Here is a 24512-nt window from a genome sequence, read left to right as displayed (position 1 = left end):
GCAGACTTCTGGGTTCTGTAAAGTTCACATACACTATACAATCTGATTGTACAATCTCCTTTAGATTTACCATTGACTATGTAGTGCAAGGGCCTGCCTGATTGGATACAGAGTGATTGGGTAGATAGACAGGTCCTCCTATTTCATAGTTCTGGAAAATCTAAAGGAAATTGTATACAGAGATTGTACAATCAGATTGCATAATCAGATTGCATGAAAATGTGAACTTATCCTTTAACCCACGATCTGCATAGTCGTAAATGTTTCAATGACTGTCATAAACACCACTAAGTGAAGGCTGGAATGACAGAGACTTTAAATGCAGCCCTATTGTAAATACAGTTGTGCCTAAAAGTTTGCATACCCTGGCAGAAATGGTGACATTTTGGCATTGATATTGAAAATATGATTGTTCATACCAAAAAACTTTTATTTAATGATAGTGATCATATGAAGCCATTTATTATCACATAGTTGTTTGGCTCCTTTTTAAATCATAATGATAACAGAAATCACCCAAATAGCCCGGATCAGAAGTCTCCCTCCCCTGGAATGTTTGGCCTTGGTACAGACACACGAGGTGACACACACGGGTTACAATGCCAATTGAAGTTTAATTTCTCACATCTTTGACTTTTTAACTTGCAATTTGTGTCAGTGTATAAATAATCAATGAGTTTGTTAGCTCTTACATGGATGCACTGAGCAGGCCAAATACTGAGGCATGGGGAGCAGAAAAGAACTGTCAAAAGATCTGAGTAATAAGGTAATGGAACTTTATAAAGATGAGAGAGGATATAAAAAGATATCTAAAGCCTTGAATATACCAGTCAGTACTGTTAAAGAAGTGGCCTTCCCCCAATTTATACCACAGGTAGCAGTGGACTTAACCCTTTCCCAACCCAGCCTAGGCCAGTACCTAACTATTAAGCAGTTCTCAACCTTCTCACACTTTCATTAAAATAAATAGTCACAAATCATTAGGCTGAATATCCAAATGCTCTAACCAGAGCTAAAAGAAACCAGAGCTTGCATCTGTGGTTACTATCATTTGAACTCTGTTCTATTCCTGTCTGGCATGGCAGCAAGTGTCACCGACATTTCTTAAAGATCAGAATTGCTTCAGCTGATGTTGTGCAGGGTGCATGTTTCCATTAAAACATTTTTGGTGTGCCATCCCATATGGAAGAAAAATATATTTGAAGTATATTTAAAAAATATTCTTCCTAAATATATTGACATATATTTGAAATGCTACAATTTTGGCCATATTCAATATATTTCAATATATATATATATATACTGCTTGGCAACTCGGGAGTTTCAGCTCCCTCCATAAATTTTCTATAGGATGAAGGTTTGGAGACTGGCTAGGACACTCTGTTAACTTAATGTGCTTCTTTGTGAGCCACTCTTTTGTTGCCCTGGTGGTATGTTTTGGGTTATTGTTCTGCTGGACGACCCATCCACAATCCATCTTCAGTGGTCTGGCTGAGGGAAGAAAGTTCTCATCCAAGATTTTACAATACATGGTCCCCTCCATTGGCCCCTCAATGTAGCAACATCGGCCTGTACCTTTAGCAGAGAAACATCCCCAAAGCATAATGCTTCCACCTCTGTACTTGAGTGAAGGGATGGTGTTCTCAGAGTCATAGTCAGCATTTTTCTTCCTCCAAACACAGCGATTTGAATGCCAAAGAGCTTAATTTTGGTCTCATCTGACCACAGCACTTTCTCCCAATCCTTCTCTGAATCATTTAGATGTTCAATGGCAAACTTCAGAAGGGCCTGTACATGTGCCTTCTTGAGGAGGGGGACCTTGCGGGTGCTGCGAGATTTCAATGGTTTGTTTGGTGACTGTGGTCCCAACTGCTTTGAGATCATTTGTAAGCTTCTCCCATGTAATTCTGGGCTGATTCCTTACTTTTCTTGTGATCATCCTTACCCCATGAGGCAAAATCTTGCATGGAGCTCCAGACCGAGGGCTATTGATGGTTATTTTGCATTTCTTCCATTTGCAAATATTCACTCCAACAGATGTCTCCTTCCCACCAAGCTTCTTGCTGATGGACTTGTAGCCCATTCCAGCCTTGTTCAGGTCTACAATTTTGTCCCTGACGTCCTTTGACAGCTCTTTGGTCTTGCCCATGATGGTGAGGTTTGAATGGAAGAAAGAAGATTCTGTGGACAGGTGTCTTTTATACACATAATGAGGTGTCGATAGGAGCCCCTTTCCTAAATTGACAGGACTAATCTGTGTACCACATCCCAAATATTCACTCCAACAGTTGTCATAGTCAGCATTTTTCTTCCTCCAAACACAGCAATTTTAATTGCCTAAGAGCCCAATTTTGGTCTCATCTGACCACAGCACTTTCTCCCAATCCTTCTCTGGATCATTTAGATGTTCAATGGCAAACTTCAGATGGGCCTGTACATGTGCCTTCTTGAGGGGGCCTTGCGGGTGCTGCAGTATTTAACCACTTGAGCTGCTGAGGATTTACCCCCCTTAATGACCAGGCCTCTTTTTGCTACTCGGCGCTACACTAATTCAACTGATAATTGCGCGGTCATGCAATGCTGCACCCAAACGAAATTTACGTCCTTTTTTTCACACAAATAGAGCTTTCTTTCGGTGGTATTTGATCACCTGTGCGCTTTTTATTTTTCACGCTATAAACAAAAAAAGGCCAAAAATTTTGAAGAAAAACAATATTTTTTATTTTCAGCTATAAAAAATATATAGTAAACTCAAAGTTGGTTATAAATTTAGGCCAAAATGTATTCTGCTCCATAGTGGTGTGACCCTCCTGCGCTCCAAATATAGTGTTTTAAATAATACAAATTAAATATATGAACCCCAAACAGCTGCTAGCATTAAATCATATACCAGTGATCAAGTGAATATAAACCATATAAATGCTGCGCTACATTCAAAATTAAAGTGAATGTGGAATCCGATAATATAAATCAATATAGTGACAATATTATGTAAATAAATATATAAGTGCTTAATGATAACAAAAATTATCACATCAAACACCCCAAAAATTATAAAAATACAAACTTAAATTTATACGCATGTGCATAAATTACACATACATATAGTTATATCACACGTGCAAATGTGAAGTGAAATAATGGCTTATTAAACGCACAGAAAAACAAATCTATAAATATTGAAGGTGAAATAAAAAATGTGAAGTGAAATAATTGCTTATTAAACGCACAGAAAGTCCAATTAAATGTTGAAGGTGAACAAAAATGATAACGGTGTTTCCAATAATACTGCAAAGTGACCACAGGTGAACCAAATCGTGCAGGTATCTGAGTGTAGATAGAGCTTGTGAATCCAACCACCTTCTGGATTAGCCTCTCACCTCATCCCTTCGACCCTTGCGGATCAAAGAGCAATAATGGATCCCTCTCACAGATCCTCCAGGCACCACAGCCTTCCAGAAACGCTTTTCAAATTTCAATAATCCCACTCAAGCTCTTCTCCAGGTATAGGTGAAACATCAATCCCTCAGAACAAAAAGAGGAATCCTCCCATAGTGTAGTATATTTATTTATTTATACCATAGGAACATAGGAACATAAACTTGTAGGTAGAAAATTCCACTTACATAGCAGCCAGTCCACATGAGACCCTCATGCTCTCAGATGAGGATAAATCTGTGTTGTTGGGTGTACAGCTGAATAACAGGTGTACCAAGATGGCCGCCACGCCGGAAATACGTCACCGCGCTTACGCCGACGCGTTACGTCACAATATCACGTGACTTCATCAGGGCTGTCAATCACAGTGACGATAGCTCTTTATATACCCGGCCAGGATAGAAGGAACCACCCACATCACCATTCCATTCAGCCTAATCACAACTATACTTCCTGCAGCCATTAAACTGAAGACCACTGGGGACTATTATGCACGGATGCCAGATTTACATCTATATTGGGCACATTTACACAGAAAAAAGAGGAATGTGTAATAATGCACCAGAGAAACATAGCAAAAATATAATCGATTCTGCAGCAGGCACATTTACACAGGGAAGAATATAATAATGTACCAACCTGCAATGTGGGTTATATTAAACAGAAACAACCTAATACCCATTCCCTTTTATAATATTTTAATTAATTATTTAAAAAATATAAAAATAAATAAAAAAATAAATAAAAATATATATATAAAAAAGGACCATATCTCACATAATTATAGACCACCAACTAATGATCCATAACCATGTATGCCAATATACAGCCCATACCTATTATTATATAAATACAATTAACACAAAACGGAAACATACATATACTTCTGCGTATAAGGACGCATACGTATATATATAATCCTACAGATTAAATAATCATAAAAAATTTTTTTAAAAATTAAATTAAAAGAAATATTTTAATATTTCATTAATAAGAATATTTTAATTATTTTTGAAATAATTTTTATATATAGAACAGAGAATATTAATTTTAGTTGATAACTACATCCTTCACCAGCACTTAAAGGACAACTCCGAAAAAACTCACACATATATATACTATCTGAAAGCATGAGTTTACATGATCAAAATTAAAAATAAAAATAAAAATAAATATAAAAAATCTATACCCATAGCACCACCTCAAATTGCCTCAGAAATCAGAAATAAAACAGTTTACATCAAACTCGATATTCAAACCATTAGGGAAATAAGTATGCATACTATAAATCCACTTGGATTCTAATTGGCTCAAAGTGCGCACCTTATGACTACCTCGCCAATGTCTCTTGTATTTTGTAATACCCCAAAATTTTAATTCACTAGGGTCTTTGTTGTGACATTTGGCAAAATGCTTAGAGACGCTATGCTTCGGGAACCCCTTCTTAATATTTTGTACGTGTTCCCGGAGCCTGACCCAAAGTGGTCGTTTAGTTCCCCCTATATATTGCATTCCGCAACTACATTGCAGCGCGTACACAACTCCCTCTGTCCTACAAGTAATACATTCTTCAATTTTAAATTCTTTCTTGCTCACAGATGAAGAGAAAGTCATCAATTTCTTATTCTTGCCTTTTGTAGCTTTACACGCATAACAGGTTCTACATGGAAAAAACCCATTTATATCCAGAAAGGTGACATTCTTTTTATTGGGTGGATCAAGAACGTTTTTAACGATTTTATCTCTTAATGAAGGGGCTTTTCTATATCTGAAACTGGGGAAATCTGATATTATCTCTTTCAGGGCCGGATCAGCTTTCAATAATGACCAATTTTTTCTAAAGATAGTTTCCACTTTCTTATAATGGACATTGAAGTCTAAACATATTACAAGCTGATCTTTCTGTTTCTCATTTTTCTCACGATCTACCAGCAACACGTCTCTATTAGTGTTCCCAACTTCTTGGATCGTGTTACTAATAGAATCTTGCTGATAACCTTTGGCTTTAAACCTCTGACCTAAATTCTGTGCTTGACTCATAAAGTCCTCCTGCATCGTACAGTTTCTCCTGAGTCTAATCATTTGACCTTTAGGTATGTTTAATAACCACGGCGGGAAGTGGCAACTGTCTCGAGGAATGTATCCATTCCTATCAACACTCTTAAAGAATGTCTTAGTGATAATATTGTTTTGTATGATGTTAATATCTAGATCTAGGAAGTTAATCCGCTCACGGCTATGTTCCCATGTAAGAACAATATTTTTATCATTCCTATTTAGATTCTCACAGAAACATAATAAATCTTCTTCTCTTCCCTTCCATATTAATATGATATCATCTATATATCTTTTAAACAAAATAAGTTCTTTCGGAGGACTCAAATAAACTGCCATCTCTTCCCAATGTGCCATGAACATGTTTGCCACACTGGGAGCAAAACGGGCTCCCATGGCCACACCCTTAATTTGATTATAAAACGTGTTCATATGCCAAAAATAATTATGTTTTAAACAAAATTCTAAACAGTCCAAAATATATTTTCTCTGCCCTCTTTTCAGATTTCCATATTTTCTTAAACCCCATTCCGTAGCTTCCATCCCTTCTGTATGACCAATGATCGTGTATAACGATGAGACGTCAGCTGTTGCCAAGATCACATCATTACCATCTACATTCTCCAACAATTGGATTAGGTGCTTGGTATCTCTCAGATACGACCTAGTCAATCTCACCAATGGTTGGAGAAACATATCCACGTATTGCCCTAATCGTGCCATTAAAGATCCAATCCCATTAACTATAGGACGTCCCGGAGGGCAAATACTATTTTTATGGATTTTTGGGATAGTATAGATAATGGGAATTCTACACATTTCAGGAACAAGATATCTGGCTTCTTTTTTACTCAGATACTCTTTCTCACATCCTCTTTTAATCAACCTTTCTAGATCTTTCTTATATTTAATCGTGGGGTCCTTCTTAATTACTTCATAGGTATTATTATCACCCAATTGGGTACCCAGTTCTTCCAAATAATAATTCTTTGACATGACCACAATACCCCCTCCCTTATCGGCCGGCCTGACCACTATGTCATTTCTTTGTGTTAACATCTTAATTCCTTTTTGCATGTCTATATTAGGCCGAAAACCTAGGGAGTTTAAGGGATTCCAAATCTTGGCTTACCATTTTTTTAAAAGATTCTATTTGACAATTATTGCTAATCTGAGGGTTAAATAGGGATTTATTCCTTAATCGAGTATGTTGAATATCACTAACTGGTGCATTTTTAGTCGCATTCTTAGTACTAGACAGACCCATAAAATACTTCTTGATGTTAATCTTTCTGATAAATTTCTGTAAGTCTATAAAAATATCAAATTTGTTAGCTGGTTTTGGAGGGGCAAACTTCAATCCCTTATCCAATACGAGAATTTCTTCCTTGGTGAGTGTAGTACCACTAATATTAAAAATACCCTCTCCTACTACTCTCTTTTTCGCTTGGACCTTCCGTCCTGCTCTACACCCTCTTGTCTTCCGGGACTTGAATTGGCACATACTTCTTTCCGGGGACTTCTCTCCCCACCCTCCTTCCCTAAAAAATTCCTCTGTTGGTAATCATAGTCCAATGGTTCATATCTATTATAAACCGGGATGGGACTCCTCCCTTCATACCGTGGTCCCTGCCATCCTAATTGATCCTGTCTAGGACTCCTGGGATAGTAGGGCCTATTGTCCTGTCTCGGACTCCTAGGGTAAAATGGTCTATCATCCTGTCTCGGGAAATAAGGAGGACCATAAGGCTGTTGATAATAATGATTAGGTTTGGGATAATAAGGTCTATAAGGTGGACGATAGGATTTACCATGTCCATTATTTTTCCCCTGTGGTTTATTATGAAACGAACCACCATTCTTAGGTCTCCATCCATTGTATGGTGTCTGGTGTCCCTTATCTCCTTTGGGATAATTCTTTTGAGAATTCCCTTTATCCTGACTTCTAGCTTCTTTAGGATGATCATTCATATGTCCCTTCATAGGTTCTACACGTACTTCTTTAACGGGAGTAGTGTCAACTGAACTACATTCTGATTCTACACCTGAAGATTGCCATTTAAAGACTTGATCTTTACTGAAATCATTCATATCCCTTTGATATTTTTTCATCTTTTTATTTTTCACTTCTACATCAACTTTCTCCAAATCTTTATTTAATCTTTTAGCAAGATTGACCATTTCTGGAGATTCCTTATGTGGTTCCATTTTTTCTTTAATCTCTAAAATTTGTGTCTCTAAAATTCTTAATTTTCTCTGTTTGCGTTTTAATAAAAATCTCATTAATTCTAAACCCTTTTCCTGAAAAAAGTCAAACCATTCATTTTTTGATTCCTGGTCTATCAAACCATCACTAATGGGCACATCCCACCTTAATCTTCTTGGGACTAGTCTCTCTTTAAGATATTTTTCATGGGTGACCATGTCCCACCATAGTCTAACCTTTTTCTCCATTACATGACCCAATCTTCTGTACAGTGTATTTAAATCACCTATGGGCTCATGTGGAGTTTTACTGAAAATATCCTCTATATTGATAGACCTATTTTCTAAGAAATTAAACACCTCCATTCTGAGCTAGCGGGAGAAAAAGGTAATGATATTAGCAATAGTGGTGTGACCCTCCTGCGCTCCAAATATAGTGTTTTAAATAATACAAATTAAATATATGAACCCCAAACAGCTGCTAGCATTAAATCATATACCAGTGATCAAGTGAATATAAACCATATAAATGCTGCGCTACATTCAAAATTAAAGTGAATGTGGAATCCGATAATATAAATCAATTTAGTGACAATATTATGTAAATAAATATATAAGTGCTTAATGATAACAAAAATTATCACATCAAACACCCCAAAAATTATAAAAATACAAACTTAAATTTATACGCATGTGCATAAATTACACATACATATAGTTATATCACACGTGCAAATGTGAAGTGAAATAATGGCTTATTAAACGCACAGAAAAACAAATCTATAAATATTGAAGGTGAAATAAAAAATGTGAAGTGAAATAATTGCTTATTAAACGCACAGAAAGTCCAATTAAATGTTGAAGGTGAACAAAAATGATAACGGTGTTTCCAATAATACTGCAAAGTGACCACAGGTGAACCAAATCGTGCAGGTATCTGAGTGTAGATAGAGCTTGTGAATCCAACCACCTTCTGGATTAGCCTCTCACCTCATCCCTTCGACCCTTGCGGATCAAAGAGCAATAATGGATCCCTCTCACAGATCCTCCAGGCACCACAGCCTTCCAGAAACGCTTTTCAAATTTCAATAATCCCACTCAAGCTCTTCTCCAGGTATAGGTGAAACATCAATCCCTCAGAACAAAAAGAGGAATCCTCCCATAGTGTAGTATATTTATTTATTTATACCATAGGAACATAGGAACATAAACTTGTAGGTAGAAAATTCCACTTACATAGCAGCCAGTCCACATGAGACCCTCATGCTCTCAGATGAGGATAAATCTGTGTTGTTGGGTGTACAGCTGAATAACAGGTGTACCAAGATGGCCGCCACGCCGGAAATACGTCACCGCGCTTACGCCGACGCGTTACGTCACAATATCACGTGACTTCATCAGGGCTGTCAATCACAGTGACGATAGCTCTTTATATACCCGGCCAGGATAGAAGGAACCACCCACATCACCATTCCATTCAGCCTAATCACAACTATACTTCCTGCAGCCATTAAACTGAAGACCACTGGGGACTATTATGCACGGATGCCAGATTTACATCTATATTGGGCACATTTACACAGAAAAAAGAGGAATGTGTAATAATGCACCAGAGAAACATAGCAAAAATATAATCGATTCTGCAGCAGGCACATTTACACAGGGAAGAATATAATAATGTACCAACCTGCAATGTGGGTTATATTAAACAGAAACAACCTAATACCCATTCCCTTTTATAATATTTTAATTAATTATTTAAAAAATATAAAAATAAATAAAAAAATAAATAAAAATATATATATAAAAAAGGACCATATCTCACATAATTATAGACCACCAACTAATGATCCATAACCATGTATGCCAATATACAGCCCATACCTATTATTATATAAATACAATTAACACAAAACGGAAACATACATATACTTCTGCGTATAAGGACGCATACGTATATATATAATCCTACAGATTAAATAATCATAAAAAATTTTTTTAAAAATTAAATTAAAAGAAATATTTTAATATTTCATTAATAAGAATATTTTAATTATTTTTGAAATAATTTTTATATATAGAACAGAGAATATTAATTTTAGTTGATAACTACATCCTTCACCAGCACTTAAAGGACAACTCCGAAAAAACTCACACATATATATACTATCTGAAAGCATGAGTTTACATGATCAAAATTAAAAATAAAAATAAAAATAAATATAAAAAATCTATACCCATAGCACCACCTCAAATTGCCTCAGAAATCAGAAATAAAACAGTTTACATCAAACTCGATATTCAAACCATTAGGGAAATAAGTATGCATACTATAAATCCACTTGGATTCTAATTGGCTCAAAGTGCGCACCTTATGACTACCTCGCCAATGTCTCTTGTATTTTGTAATACCCCAAAATTTTAATTCACTAGGGTCTTTGTTGTGACATTTGGCAAAATGCTTAGAGACGCTATGCTTCGGGAACCCCTTCTTAATATTTTGTACGTGTTCCCGGAGCCTGACCCAAAGTGGTCGTTTAGTTCCCCCTATATATTGCATTCCGCAACTACATTGCAGCGCGTACACAACTCCCTCTGTCCTACAAGTAATACATTCTTCAATTTTAAATTCTTTCTTGCTCACAGATGAAGAGAAAGTCATCAATTTCTTATTCTTGCCTTTTGTAGCTTTACACGCATAACAGGTTCTACATGGAAAAAACCCATTTATATCCAGAAAGGTGACATTCTTTTTATTGGGTGGATCAAGAACGTTTTTAACGATTTTATCTCTTAATGAAGGGGCTTTTCTATATCTGAAACTGGGGAAATCTGATATTATCTCTTTCAGGGCCGGATCAGCTTTCAATAATGACCAATTTTTTCTAAAGATAGTTTCCACTTTCTTATAATGGACATTGAAGTCTAAACATATTACAAGCTGATCTTTCTGTTTCTCATTTTTCTCACGATCTACCAGCAACACGTCTCTATTAGTGTTCCCAACTTCTTGGATCGTGTTACTAATAGAATCTTGCTGATAACCTTTGGCTTTAAACCTCTGACCTAAATTCTGTGCTTGACTCATAAAGTCCTCCTGCATCGTACAGTTTCTCCTGAGTCTAATCATTTGACCTTTAGGTATGTTTAATAACCACGGCGGGAAGTGGCAACTGTCTCGAGGAATGTATCCATTCCTATCAACACTCTTAAAGAATGTCTTAGTGATAATATTGTTTTGTATGATGTTAATATCTAGATCTAGGAAGTTAATCCGCTCACGGCTATGTTCCCATGTAAGAACAATATTTTTATCATTCCTATTTAGATTCTCACAGAAACATAATAAATCTTCTTCTCTTCCCTTCCATATTAATATGATATCATCTATATATCTTTTAAACAAAATAAGTTCTTTCGGAGGACTCAAATAAACTGCCATCTCTTCCCAATGTGCCATGAACATGTTTGCCACACTGGGAGCAAAACGGGCTCCCATGGCCACACCCTTAATTTGATTATAAAACGTGTTCATATGCCAAAAATAATTATGTTTTAAACAAAATTCTAAACAGTCCAAAATATATTTTCTCTGCCCTCTTTTCAGATTTCCATATTTTCTTAAACCCCATTCCGTAGCTTCCATCCCTTCTGTATGACCAATGATCGTGTATAACGATGAGACGTCAGCTGTTGCCAAGATCACATCATTACCATCTACATTCTCCAACAATTGGATTAGGTGCTTGGTATCTCTCAGATACGACCTAGTCAATCTCACCAATGGTTGGAGAAACATATCCACGTATTGCCCTAATCGTGCCATTAAAGATCCAATCCCATTAACTATAGGACGTCCCGGAGGGCAAATACTATTTTTATGGATTTTTGGGATAGTATAGATAATGGGAATTCTACACATTTCAGGAACAAGATATCTGGCTTCTTTTTTACTCAGATACTCTTTCTCACATCCTCTTTTAATCAACCTTTCTAGATCTTTCTTATATTTAATCGTGGGGTCCTTCTTAATTACTTCATAGGTATTATTATCACCCAATTGGGTACCCAGTTCTTCCAAATAATAATTCTTTGACATGACCACAATACCCCCTCCCTTATCGGCCGGCCTGACCACTATGTCATTTCTTTGTGTTAACATCTTAATTCCTTTTTGCAAGCTCCTCCCATGTAGTTCTGGGCTGATCCCTCACTTTTCTCATGATCATCCTTACCCCATGAGGTGAAATCTTGCATGGAGCGCCAGACCGAGGGCGATAGATGGTTATTTTGCATTTCTTCCATTTGCAAATTTTCACTCCAACAGTTGTCTCCTTCCCACCAAGCTTCTTGCTGATGGTCTTCTAGCCCATTCAAGCCTTGTGCAGGTCTATAATCTTGTTCCTGACATCCTTTGACAGCTCTTTGGTCTTGCCCATGTTGGTGAGGTTTGAATGGAAGAAAGAGATTCTGTGGACAGGTGTCTTTTATACACATAACGAGTTGTCAATAGGAGCCCCTTTCCTAAATTGACAGGACTAATCTGTGTACCACATGAGCACATAGGCTGTCTGTGGGAGCCAGAATTATTATTGGTTGGTAGGGGATCAAATACTTATTTTACCCACTGAACTGCGACTCAATTTATTACATTTGTATTGTGTGTTTTTCTAGTTTTTGGCCGACATTCTGTCTCTATCATTTAAAATACACCTGTGACAAAAATGATAGACCCTTAGGTTCTTTGTAAGTGGGCAAACTTACAAAATCTGCAGGGGATCAAATAATTATTTTTCCCACTCCAAAGAGATTCAGGTGTCCCATAATAATGTAAAAATAAAACCAAAAATCAATCATGTAAAAAAAGATATATTTCTTTATCCCTGTGATTTGTACAGTGGTGGGCCTACTTATGCAGCCATAAAGGGTATGCTTTCCATTTACATGTCTTTCTCATTTGTATTTGTACATTTTTAAAGGGGTCTGCTTTAATTACATGTGATCAGGATCTGTCATTTGTTTTTCTTTTTAAAGGTGGGTCACTGGTGGAGCAGATTCTGCTAGATGCACATGGACATACACTAACTCCAGAGCTGAAAGGTAAAAAGTATGAACTATAGTTAAAGTATACTGTATATGAAGCCAGATTTAACATTAAAGTGGTTGTAAACCTCAGATATGAAATTTGAACAACGCATATCCCTCTATAGTGTGCACTTGTCTCAATTGAGAGCACCAAGTGTCATTTCTGTCTGCTGCTTTGTTCCTCGGCTAGCAGCACGAGTCACTTCAGACAAGTTTTCCTGACACCAAGAGAAAAATGGTGACAGGGGAGGGACCTCCAGCAGATTGACAGCCTCAGCTCTGTTCCTGTATGCTGTTTGAAGCAGGGTGTGTCCCTTTCCTCCAATCGGCTCTCAGAGCTCTCCTCGCTGAGTGTAACGTCAGCTCCCTGCCTCCTGCTTTTCAGAGCTGAGAGATTATGTGTAAATTCTGCGCTTTGAATGGATGTAGGGGACAGGCAGCTGAAGATAAATAGGTACAAATTATGTAGGAGGATTTGTTTCATCTCTGTGTATCACCTGAGGCCAGTCACTTCACTGGGTGTATAGAAGGGTTTACAACCACTTTAAATGTAAATGTTGTGTGATCCCCCCAACAATAGATATATATACTGTAGATATTAGGTAGATAGGTAGACAGGTAGATAGATACGGTAGATAGATAGATAGATAGATACGGTAGGTAGGTAGATAGATAGATAGATAGATAGATAGATAGATAGATAGATAGATAGATAGATAGATAGATAGATACGGAAGGTAGATAGATAGATAGATAGATAGATAGATAGATAGATAGATAGATAGATAGATAGATAGATAGATAGATAGATAGATAGATAGATACGGAAGGTAGATAGATAGATAGATAGATAGATAGATAGATAGATAGATAGATAGATAGATAGATAGAGAGATACGGTAGGTAGATAGATACGGTAGGTAGATAGATATGGTAGGTAGACAGATACGGTAGATAGATAGATAGATAGATAGATAGATAGATAGATAGATAGATAGATAGATAGATAGATAGATAAAGATAGATAGATAGATAGATAGATAGATAGATAGATAGATAGATAGACAGACAGTAGATAGATAGATAGATAGATAGATAGATAGATAGATAGATAGATAGATAGATAGATAGATAGATAGATACGGTAGATAGATAGAAAGCTTTATGTCACATGATATTTGTGCAGTGTTTTATATTTGAAAAAAATGCACCACTTGACCTCCAGAAGATTTACCCCCTTTCCTGACCAGGTAATTTTTGGGGGTTGGAGTACTTTAACTGGCAATTGCATGGTCATGCAACACTGTACATAAATTAAATTACATTTTTTCCCCACAAATAGAGCTTTCCTTTGTTGGTATTTGATCACCTCTGCGTTTTTTACTTTTTGCGTTATAAACAATAGAAAACATAAAAGACAATTATGAAAAAAAAACTATTTTTTATTGCTGCTATAAAACATATCCAATAAAAAAAACACAAAATCTAATTTCTTCATAAATTTAGACCAAGATGTATTCTGCTACATATTCTTAGTAAAAAAAAATCCCAATAGGCGTGTATAGATTAGTTCGCTCAAAAGCGTCTACAAATTATGAGACATACTGTATACTGGAATTTTTTTAATTATTTTTTCACTACCAGTAACAGCGACTTATAGCGAGACTGCAATATTGCGCAGACATTTTTACACTAACTGACACTCTACAGTGATCAGTGCTAACATTTTGCACTGGCTCTGTACTATTGACACTAGATGGGAAGGGGTTAAAAAGCTAGGGTGATCAAAGGGTTAACAAAATGTAATATATTGCAGCTTATCAGTCCTTCTAATTTGGACTACAAACATCTCCTCCATTCCTCAACTCAATTACATTAGTGCCTAGCTATGTGCTTGGTGTACACTAGGTGGCGCTTTTACTAGGGGAAGTGAAGGATTGTGTTCCCAGCTTTGCAGTCAGAACAGAGCTCTGCCTTGTTTACATAGGCAGAGCTCTGTTCTGTTTCTGTGTCCTGTCTGACGATGAGCTGTTCAGAGCAGAAGCAATCTGCTGGTGGTGCATGCGCGCCCCCTATGGCAGAAGTGCAAAAAAATCACATGATTGTGCACAGGAGGGCCGCCCTGTAGCAGTAAAACATGCTATAGGGCAGACTTTAAGTGTTTTAATGAATTTTAAGGCACAGAAACACATTATAATACCAAATTGTTTGGTAAAATATAACATATGCTGTAATGCCAATTAAATAGATACCAAACATGTCACGGTTTAAAATTGCGTACACCTGTGGAACGGCGCTAAATTATGGTACTTAAAAATCTCAAAGGGTAACGCTGTAAAAGCCTTTACAGATTACCATTTTAGAGGTACACAGGAGGTCTGGCACTAAATTTACTTCCCTTGCTCTGACGTTTGTGGTGACATGTCACATTTGTGGTGCAATTGCTGTTTACATATGAGTGTGGGACCCACATACATGTTTGCATTTGCGCATGAGCATGGGGGCGCTCTTTATTTGTTTTATTTATTTTTGTTTTATTTAAATCTCACCACAAAGGTATCAGTTTCAGGTCTCAGAACATTTTCATGAGTAATGGTACAAATGCTTAGTATTGGCACTGATACCGGAACCGGTATCGGTGCAATCCTACTAAGCAGCAAAAAAAGAGATGTTATTTACATGTAGGAGAGGAATGTCAGAATTGGCCCAGACTGGAAGTAGTTAACTCACATTATGCAGGCATGGTCAACTGTTGTCTCCATTAGCAAACCCACCCTAAGAAATGCCACACAGCCATCTCTGAAGAACACGTAGAAAGGACGTTTCTGTAAAGAGGCTGTAAAAGATCAGTAGCATGAGATGCAACAAAAAGTAAATATTTAACTTGGTTTTCACCAAAATGGTAATTGTTTATGATGCACAGTGCTACCCAAAAACAAAATGTAATATATTGCAGCTTATCAGTCCTTCTGTCCTATCAGTTCTTCTAACTTGGACTACAAACATCTCCTCCATTCCTCAACTCAATTACATTAGGATGAGATATGTAGATTGTGAATCATTATTATTATTATTACTATACAGGATTTATATAGCGCCAACAGTTTGCTCAGCGCTTTACAATATAACGGGAGACAATACAGCAACAATACAGTTCAATACAAGAGGGATTTGAGGGCCCTGATCCTTGGAGCTTACAGTCTAGGATAGCATTAATGATAGCTAGGAAAGCTGATATCATTGTGATGCACGGCATTTTCCAAAAACACCAAATTTCAAAGAAAATGAAAACATATTTTCCTGTACTTGCAGAAAAATAATTAGTTTTAAAAAAAAGACATCTAATAATTATTTTTAATTAGTATATCTATACTACAAGCTGCAGTATATTTATATTTTTATTCTTGAGTTTCAATATGCTTACATAAATTTGACCAAAATAATAGAATAAGTGTTCCGCTAAAGAGGCGATTGCCAGCAACTGTTTAACCAGTTGTACTCTTTTTTTTTTTTACACACATGTAAAATTCTGAAAAACGATTTTAAACCTCAAGAACACTGTACATTTTTTGAAAGCAGAGGCCTTCTAGAATAAAAAGATGTCAGTTGCAATTTTTTATATGTCCATGATATTCGTGTAACTGTTTATCCATTATAAATTTTCTGTAAAAAATATAATAAAATCAAATTTTACTGCAAGCACACACAACATAATACCCCATTTTTTTGTACAATAGAAAATATGGGGTTGCGTTGAGTAATTAGATACCAAACATGTAAATTCTTAAAATTACGTGCATCCGTAATATTGGGAAATACTATTAGCTACCTCACATATGTGGTACAATCACAGTTTACATACACATGCACACCCTGTGCACGTATTTGCATTTTCAGGTGTATGCAGGGCAATACAGATTACATTAAATTTTTTTAAATACATTTTATTAGAATTTTATTTTATTTTTTACTTTTTGATTCATCTTTATTGCTACCATAAAGTGGTTAACACGCCTCCACATGATAGCATTAGAGAGGTGAGAGGTACTCTTAACCGCATGCCGCCCAGCCACTGTACATATACGGCGGCAGGACGGCACTCACAGGCAAAACCACGTTTTAAGACGTGTGTTTTGTAAACAAATAGGGGGCGCACGCGAGGCGCGCCGACGCCCTATTTGTCCCGTGGTTCTCTGCCGCAGATGTCAGTCGCCGGGTCACAGCCGCTCCTTAGCGGCCATGTCCCGGCGATCGGCGGCAAACAGTGACAGACAGCACAGCTGCAGTAGCTGTGCTGTCTGTCACTTCCCTGACAGCTCGAGGATGAGCTGATCGAGAAAGAACAGTTTCTCTTTCTCGATCAGCCTTGTCCCGCCCAGTACACACCCCCGCCCCCTAGTAAAACACTCCCCTCACTCCTATAACCCTTCCCTGCAAAATAAAGTTAACCCCTTCCTCCCCATTGCCATTAGTACAGTGTCAGTTTTTTTTTTTTGCACTGATCACTGTATTAGTGTTTTTGGGGATGTCAGTGACCCCAAGTCAGTACCCCCCAATGTCAAAATGTCCACCGCAGTCCCGCCATAAGTCGCTGATCGCTGCCATAAGTCCCTGATCGCCGCCATAATTCGCTGATCGCCGCCATTATCAGTATAAAAAAAAACCTAAAAATCCCAGTATCTTTCCCGCCATTTGTAAACGCTATAACTTTCACGTAAACCAATTAATTTACACGTATTGGGTTTTTTTTTAGCAAAGACATGTCACAGAATGCATTTTGGCAGAAATTTATGACTAAATTTGATTTTTGCATTTTTTTTTACTGGACATGTTTTATAGCAAAAGTCCAAAATATTGTTTTTTTTTTCCTCAAAATTGTCAGCCTTTTTTTTTTATAGCGCAAAAAATAAAAAGCGCACAGGCGATCAAATACCACCGAAAGAAAGCTCAATTTGTGGGGTAAAAAAGGATGTAAATCTCATTTATGTACCATATTGCATGACCGCGCAATTGTCCGTTAAACTAGTGCAGCGCTGTATAGCAGAAAAATGGCGTAAATTGCAGTATTTATACCATAGTTTGTAGACGCTATAACTTCCACACAAAGCAATCAATATACACTTATTGGGATTTTTTTTTACCAAAAACATGGAGCAGAATACATTTTGGCCTAAATTTATAACAAACTTTGAGTTTAATATATATTTTTTATAGCTGAAAATAAAAAATATTGTTTTTCTTCAAAATTTTTGGCCTTTTTTTGTTTACAGCGTGAAAAATAAAAAGCGCACAGATGATCAAATACCACTGAAAGAAAGCTCTATTTGTGTGAAAAAAAGGATGTAAATTTCGTTTGGGTGCAGCATTGCATGACCGTGCAATTATCAGTTGAATTAGTGCAGTGCCAAGTAGCAAAAAGAGGCCTGGTCATTAAGGGGGGTAAATCCTCAGGAGCTCAAGTGGTTAATGGAGACATCAGGGCTCTGTTAAACCCCTGATGTCTCCCGTACTCTTCACAGCAGCTATGTGAGTGCAAATTGTGCTTGATTAGCTCCTTTCCTGGCTGTAACAGCCAGGGAATGACAGCTCTGAAACTGAAAAACTCAGAACCAGGGGTGGACTGACAACTCATGGGGCCCCCGGGCAATAGGGGATCATGGGGCCCCTGTGTCCTTGCCCAAACTCAAAAAAGCCTTTGAAAAAGGTACCAGGGGCATCTCATGGGGCCCCCTATTTACCCCGGGCCCTCGGGCAGTGCCTGAGTTTCCAAATGGTCAGTCCGCCCCTGCTCAGAACCAAAAGTTCACTAAAGAGGAAACTGAGGAATGGATATTTGCCATCCTGACACCCTTTGATGTGGTCCCAGGTTTTTGGGAACAGTAAAAGAGCTCAGAAACCATGGGGGAGGGGGTGTTAAGGATATTGCCACCATAAGCTTGTGTTTAACCCTTCAGTATCTGGACTCAAGTAGTACTTCCAGATAGCTAAACTAGTTAACTTATTACACAGATCACACTTAAAAATAAACATTTAGTTAAAACATTCATTTGCTGTTAAATAGTACCCCTTATTGACCTTGTCAAAAGTTACAATAAGCACTTATAAATGATGAGTCTTTTGATGGCCCCATAAATACTTTATGGCTGGGACAAAGAGGTCTATGTTGCCAATGATACCGTTGTAAATGTTTATATTATTGGCAAATGATATTTTCTGATATTTAAAATACAACTAAAGGCAAAACCTTGTTTTAGTTTTTAATAGAGCGTGGACAGATTAGAGCATCTGATCAGTTTTTATAGCTGTCTGTGTCCCCGATAGGGAGAATTACCCTCTTTATTTGACATATATACCATTATCACCAAGAGTGAAAGTGAAATAAAAAAATAAAATTCACCAGAATAAGAATAGAGTGAAGACCTTGCAATGGGGAAACCAGTTCTGGTGACAAATGGGATGGATTTTCCTCACGTTGAAGGGATTTCCTCTCACTTCCTGTTGGGCAGATGGGATGGTAAATGAAGGGAAATCTCCCCAATAGGACACAGATGGCATAAAAAATCTGACCGGGGTTTTAGGCACTTGACCTGCGGAACATTTTACCCCCTTCATGACCAGGCCATTTTTTTTTTTTTTTTACTGTTCATTAATGGCACTCCCCCTTTTGATAACGTACCCTAGTACGAAACGCGTCAAGGAGGAGCCCTGCATGCCGTGACGTCACGCCGCTGGATCACGGAGGTCCGGTGGCCATTTTACTACACCAGCGGGTCAGTTTTATTCAGCAGTTTTTAACTACATTGCTTTCCTTTTGCACAAATCAAAGTGTATGTGTTTGGATTTTACCTTTTAATCTTTGGAATTCATAACCATTACAGTATTATTTTAAATACTACACTATGGGAATATCCCTTTTCTTTGCTCCACACCGAGCACTTTAATTCCCAAGCAATCCCCTGGTGACCATCCCAGTGCCTGGAAAAGGTTGATCTACATAACCTGGCTTACCATTATCCTGTAACCCAAAGGAGGGCCACCTACCCCCAGGCTGCACCTTGGACCACCCTAAGAAGGGATCCCTGACAGCCCACCTTTATATTATACAACGCGCTATTTATACGTGCATCTGGTGAGTGCGCATTTTATCTATCTACCTGCACACCCACCTGAGTATTACAAGTATACTGGGAATAATCGATGTCACCTGGTGATTACCTTGATGAACTTTACTGACAGTTTTCTGAATTTCACTTATCATTTTTGGAATTTTATGACATAAACGCATCCTTAGCCTATGTGCGTTTTCCTGTAGACATTTTATCTTTTGTGATATTTTATTTCCTTCTGAATTTTTTATGTCTGGTGAATTGTTTACGTATATATGGTTTAAACGCACTTATAGTCCTTCTGCGTTTTCTCATAAGGAGTTATTCGTTTTATCACTTAGCGCTGCACTACTTTTATATATTTATTTGAAGGCATATGGTTTCTCCTTTTAGTGCATTAGCTGCTTTTATGATTTAGCGCTCGCTTAAACACTTTATAAATTTATATAATTGTTTTTCTTTTGATGGCGTTTAATCACCACTGGGGTTATTTTTGTGTGCTATATAAATGAAAATATACCAAACATTTTGAAAAAAAAACATGTTTTTCTTAAATTTTTGCAAATAAATCTTTTTGCTTAAATTTTGTTCAAAATGTACATTTCTTTGGTAAAAATAACCCAAATCAGTGTAGAATATGTAGTCTTTGCAAAACGTTACAGAGTCTACAAACTATGGTATATACTATACATATTTGAAAATTGATCAGTCCTGATCTACTGAAGGCCTTTCTCATTTGTTGAGGCCCTTAAATGCCAGAACAGTGCAAATATCCCCCAAGGGGCACGTAGTTAACCCTCAATCCTCCAAAATAATAATAAAAAAAGTTTGGGCTTTAGCTCTACTTTAAGTTGTCTTCCTCAGGTCAATGTACCATTTGTTTGTCAAACCCTGTATGTCTAATTGAATGTTATTAGAATGTGTTAACACATTGTATCGCATGGATATCTGGCAACTATAAGCAATACTAGATGCATCCTAGTTCAAGAACATTCAACCCTATAAGAAAATACCCTTAGAACATTAGGTTGGTAGAGGAACTGTCCTAAGAACATTCAAATCTGAAAAAAAAAAACCAAGAACTTGATCAACAGCATTAATTTTTTAGTTGTGAGCCAAAATTTACATTAGGATACACTTTCCAATTTGTCCTATTTGCCCACCAGCAATGTTCACATGGAACTAAAAAACATTTGACGTTGTCCCATTCACACAACAGAAACATTGGGGTTGATTTACTAAAGACAAAAAGGCTGTTCACTTTTCAAGGAAAGTTGTATTTTGCAAGAAAAATTTCTCCAGGGTTTAGTGAATATAATGAGGCTAAATAGAACTGACATTAAACCATTAAAATTTCCCTTAAACTTGGTCATAAAACATGTTTTATTTCCTTCCAGATATTCAGGAAACGCACAAACAACATCTGATGAAAAAAACTCAGACTCTGGTGGAGCCTAGACCACCAGGAACCACCCTGGGACCACAAGAATTCAGCATCAATGAGCGTTACGTGAACCTGGTTGTTTTTTCCACTGACCAGTTCAGACAGCATTCCCAGAATGAGTTAATAGAGACCGGTGCAAAACATGAGGAATGCTTGAAGGAGATAGAAAATAGAATGGAGTACATCTCCCCCAGCAAGTTATTCCGCTGGAGTCCTAAGTCACAATGCATACCACATGCGGTTATAGTGAGCGGGGTGCCAGGAATAGGGAAGACCACAATGATGCAGAAGTTTGTCTATGACTGGGTAAAAGGAGAACTCTACCAAAGGTTTGCTTTTGTCTTTTTCCTCAAATTCCAGGAACTTAATAAAAATCCTGAAGTAAGTTTGGAGGAGATGATTCTTGAACAATATCCGTATCTGGAGGGCCAGCTTGGAAGTATTTTAGAGCATCCTGAGAGGCTTTTGTTTATCTTTGATGGCTTGGATGAAAGTATTCACCAGATGGATTTCAGATGCAATAGATTATGCACTAGTACTAAAGATCAAAAACATTTTGGTGTGATTGCAGTCAGCTTGGTAAGGCAGAGACTTCTTCAGGGTTGCTCTGTACTGATAACCAGCCGCCCAACCAGACTGGTATCAATTGACATTTCTGCATTCCAGAGGATAGCAGAGATCATGGGGTTCTTCCATACTGACAGAAAGATCTACTTTAAACATTTCTTTCAAAATGACGACCTGTCAGAAAAGATGTTTCATTATGTGCAGGAGAACCCTATGCTCTACACATTCTGCTATATCCCATCGTATTGCTGGATTGTCTGTACAGTTCTTTTGCTCTGCTTCAGAGCCCAGCCAACAAATAATGAAAGGTTGATGGCTTCATTGCCCAGAACAGTGACTCAGCTCTTTGTTCATTTTGTCTCCAACATTCTAACCAATCACAGCCCAAGTAGAGATGACGTGCGCTCAACCCGGGACTTGCTGGCCTCTGTTGGGCGGATAGCAGAACATGGAGTCATGAATCACATCATTGTTTTTGATGAACGTCAGCTGAGGTCCTTCAACGTGAGAAACAATAACCATCTCTTTTCAAGTTTCATGTTGGAATCTGGTCAGCCTCCAACAGTGAATTATACCTTCTTACATCTCACTGTTCAGGAATTCTTTGCTGCATTAGTTCATTTCATTGACTATGATTCTGGCAAATTATGGGAGTCACTCAATAAGGCTAAATCTTATGAAGACGGTCGTGCTGAAATATTTCTTCGTTTCCTCTGTGGCCTCTCAGACAATTCGACTAGATATATGCTGAAGACTCATGTAAAGTATCTGTCTAATCAGGCCTCCCGAGATGTCATCAAATGGATTCAGCAAAAAATTTCAGAAGAACAAATTGACAAGAAAGAGCTCCTCAATTCATTCTACTGTCTCCACGAGAGCAGGAATAAAGCTCTGGTGTTACAATGCACTGGATCCAGAAAAGATATTGTCTTCTCATCCGTCCACCTTAACCCTCTTGACTGCTCTGTGCTGTCATTCATTCTTGAGTCTCGCAAAGAGACAGAAGAATTAAATTTAGCTTCATGTAATATTCAGGATGAAGGATTGAAGAAACTTGTTCCAGCTCTCCACACCATCCAAAATTTGAGGTACAATTATAAAATGCTTTATTGAAAGTCTTCATTTTCTTTCAAAAATTACAGATTATTATTGTGACTTAATTTTTTTTTTCATTTAATTCAGAGTCTTATTTAACCACTTGCCTACAGGGCACTTATACCCCCTTCCTGCCCAGGCCAATTTCCAGCTTTCAGCGCTGTCACACTTTGACAATTGCGTGGTCATGCAACACTGTACCCATATGAAATTTTTATCATTTTTTTGAGACAGATAGAGCTTTCTTTTGGTGGTATTTAATCACCTCTGGGATTTTTATTTTTTCTTAAACAAACCAAAAACCACTGAAAATTTTGGAAAAAAAAAGGTTTTTCTTAGTTTTTGTTATACAATTTTGTAAATAAGTGATTTTTCTCCTTCACTGATGTGCGCTAATGAGGCTGCAGTGATGGGCACTGATAGGCTGCACTGATGAACACTGATAGGTGGCACTGATTGGCACTGATGAGGAGGCACTGGTAGGTTGCACTAATGGGCATTGACAGGCATCACTGATGGGCACTGAAAGGCAGCACTGATACATGACACTGATATATGTTACTGATAGGCGGCACTGATAGGCAGCACTGACTGGCACTGATAGGTGGCACTGACTGGCACTGTTAGGCGGCACTGACCGGCACTGTTAGGCGGCACTGACTGGCACTGTTAGGTGGCACTGATGCGCACTGATAGGTGACACTGACTGGCACTGATAGGCGACACTGACTGGCACTGATAGGCGACACTGACTGGCACTGATAGGTGGCACTGATAGGTGGCACTGACTGGCAATGATGAGTGACATTGAAAGGCAGCTCAGATGGGCACTGATATGTGGCATTGATGTGCACTGGTAGGCACTGATATGTGGCATTGATGTGGCACTGATGGGCACTGGCACGTGGCACTGATGGGCACTGACAGGCGGTATTGATGAGCACTGACAGGTGGCACTTCTGGGGCCACACTGATCATCAGGGCACACTGATCAGTGCCCTGATGATCAGTGTACATGTTCCCTCCGCGGAAAGCCGATTACCGGCTCTCCTCTGTCAGCTTGACAGCTCGAGAGGAGAGAAATGCCGATAACCGGCATTTCCATGTTTACATGTGATCAACTGTGATTGGACACAGCTGATCACATGACCGAGCCGACATCTTCGGCTCTTTCCGTGATCCGCTGTGTCCGAGGGACACAGCTGACCGGCGATCGCAGCGCTGCGCACTCCCTGAGCCGCGCATGCGCAGTGAGTCTGGTAGGACGTCATATGACGTCCTATCAGAACGAGAGAGCCACCTTGCGCCCGTCATTGTACTATAGGGCGGGTGGAAGGTGGTTAATAGACTTTAGGCATCAGGAAGGAATGTATTCCCTGTTACAGTAGGACTATGCTTTAGGAGGTGTTTGGTTTTCTGTGGATCAGCTGCAGGTTTATGATGTCTGAAGATGTAAGGTTATATCAATGGTGAGATGAACCTACAACACAAACACATTTTTCCAACACTTAAACCTC

The 24512-nt window shown here is 38.0% G+C and overlaps 1 protein-coding gene across 4 annotated transcripts in view; it reads left to right on the top strand.

Annotated features, from left to right (window-relative positions):
- LOC149453956 (NACHT, LRR and PYD domains-containing protein 3-like) overlaps positions 1 to 24512 on the top strand; it is a 66145-nt gene that overhangs the window by 25342 nt on the left and 16291 nt on the right. For all 4 annotated transcript variants that reach the window (XR_016314408.1, XM_089688028.1, XM_089688029.1 and 1 more), the window contains 2 exons: positions 12733 to 12798; positions 21287 to 22988. Coding sequence is in view for 3 of the 4 variants with exons in the window: in XM_089688028.1 (XP_089544154.1) it covers positions 12733 to 12798; positions 21287 to 22988 (1768 nt within the window). In the remaining variant the exon portion in view is untranslated. The remainder of the gene's footprint in view (positions 1 to 12732; positions 12799 to 21286; positions 22989 to 24512) is intronic.

This window comes from Staurois parvus, unplaced genomic scaffold (assembly GCF_062004578.1).
Source record: "Staurois parvus isolate SC_StPar_1 unplaced genomic scaffold, SC_StPar_1.0 ptg000444l, whole genome shotgun sequence".
Classification (NCBI taxonomy): Eukaryota; Metazoa; Chordata; class Amphibia; order Anura; family Ranidae; genus Staurois; species Staurois parvus.
Note: the sequence above shows the minus strand (reverse complement) of the source record. Positions and strands in the feature narration are given on the sequence as shown.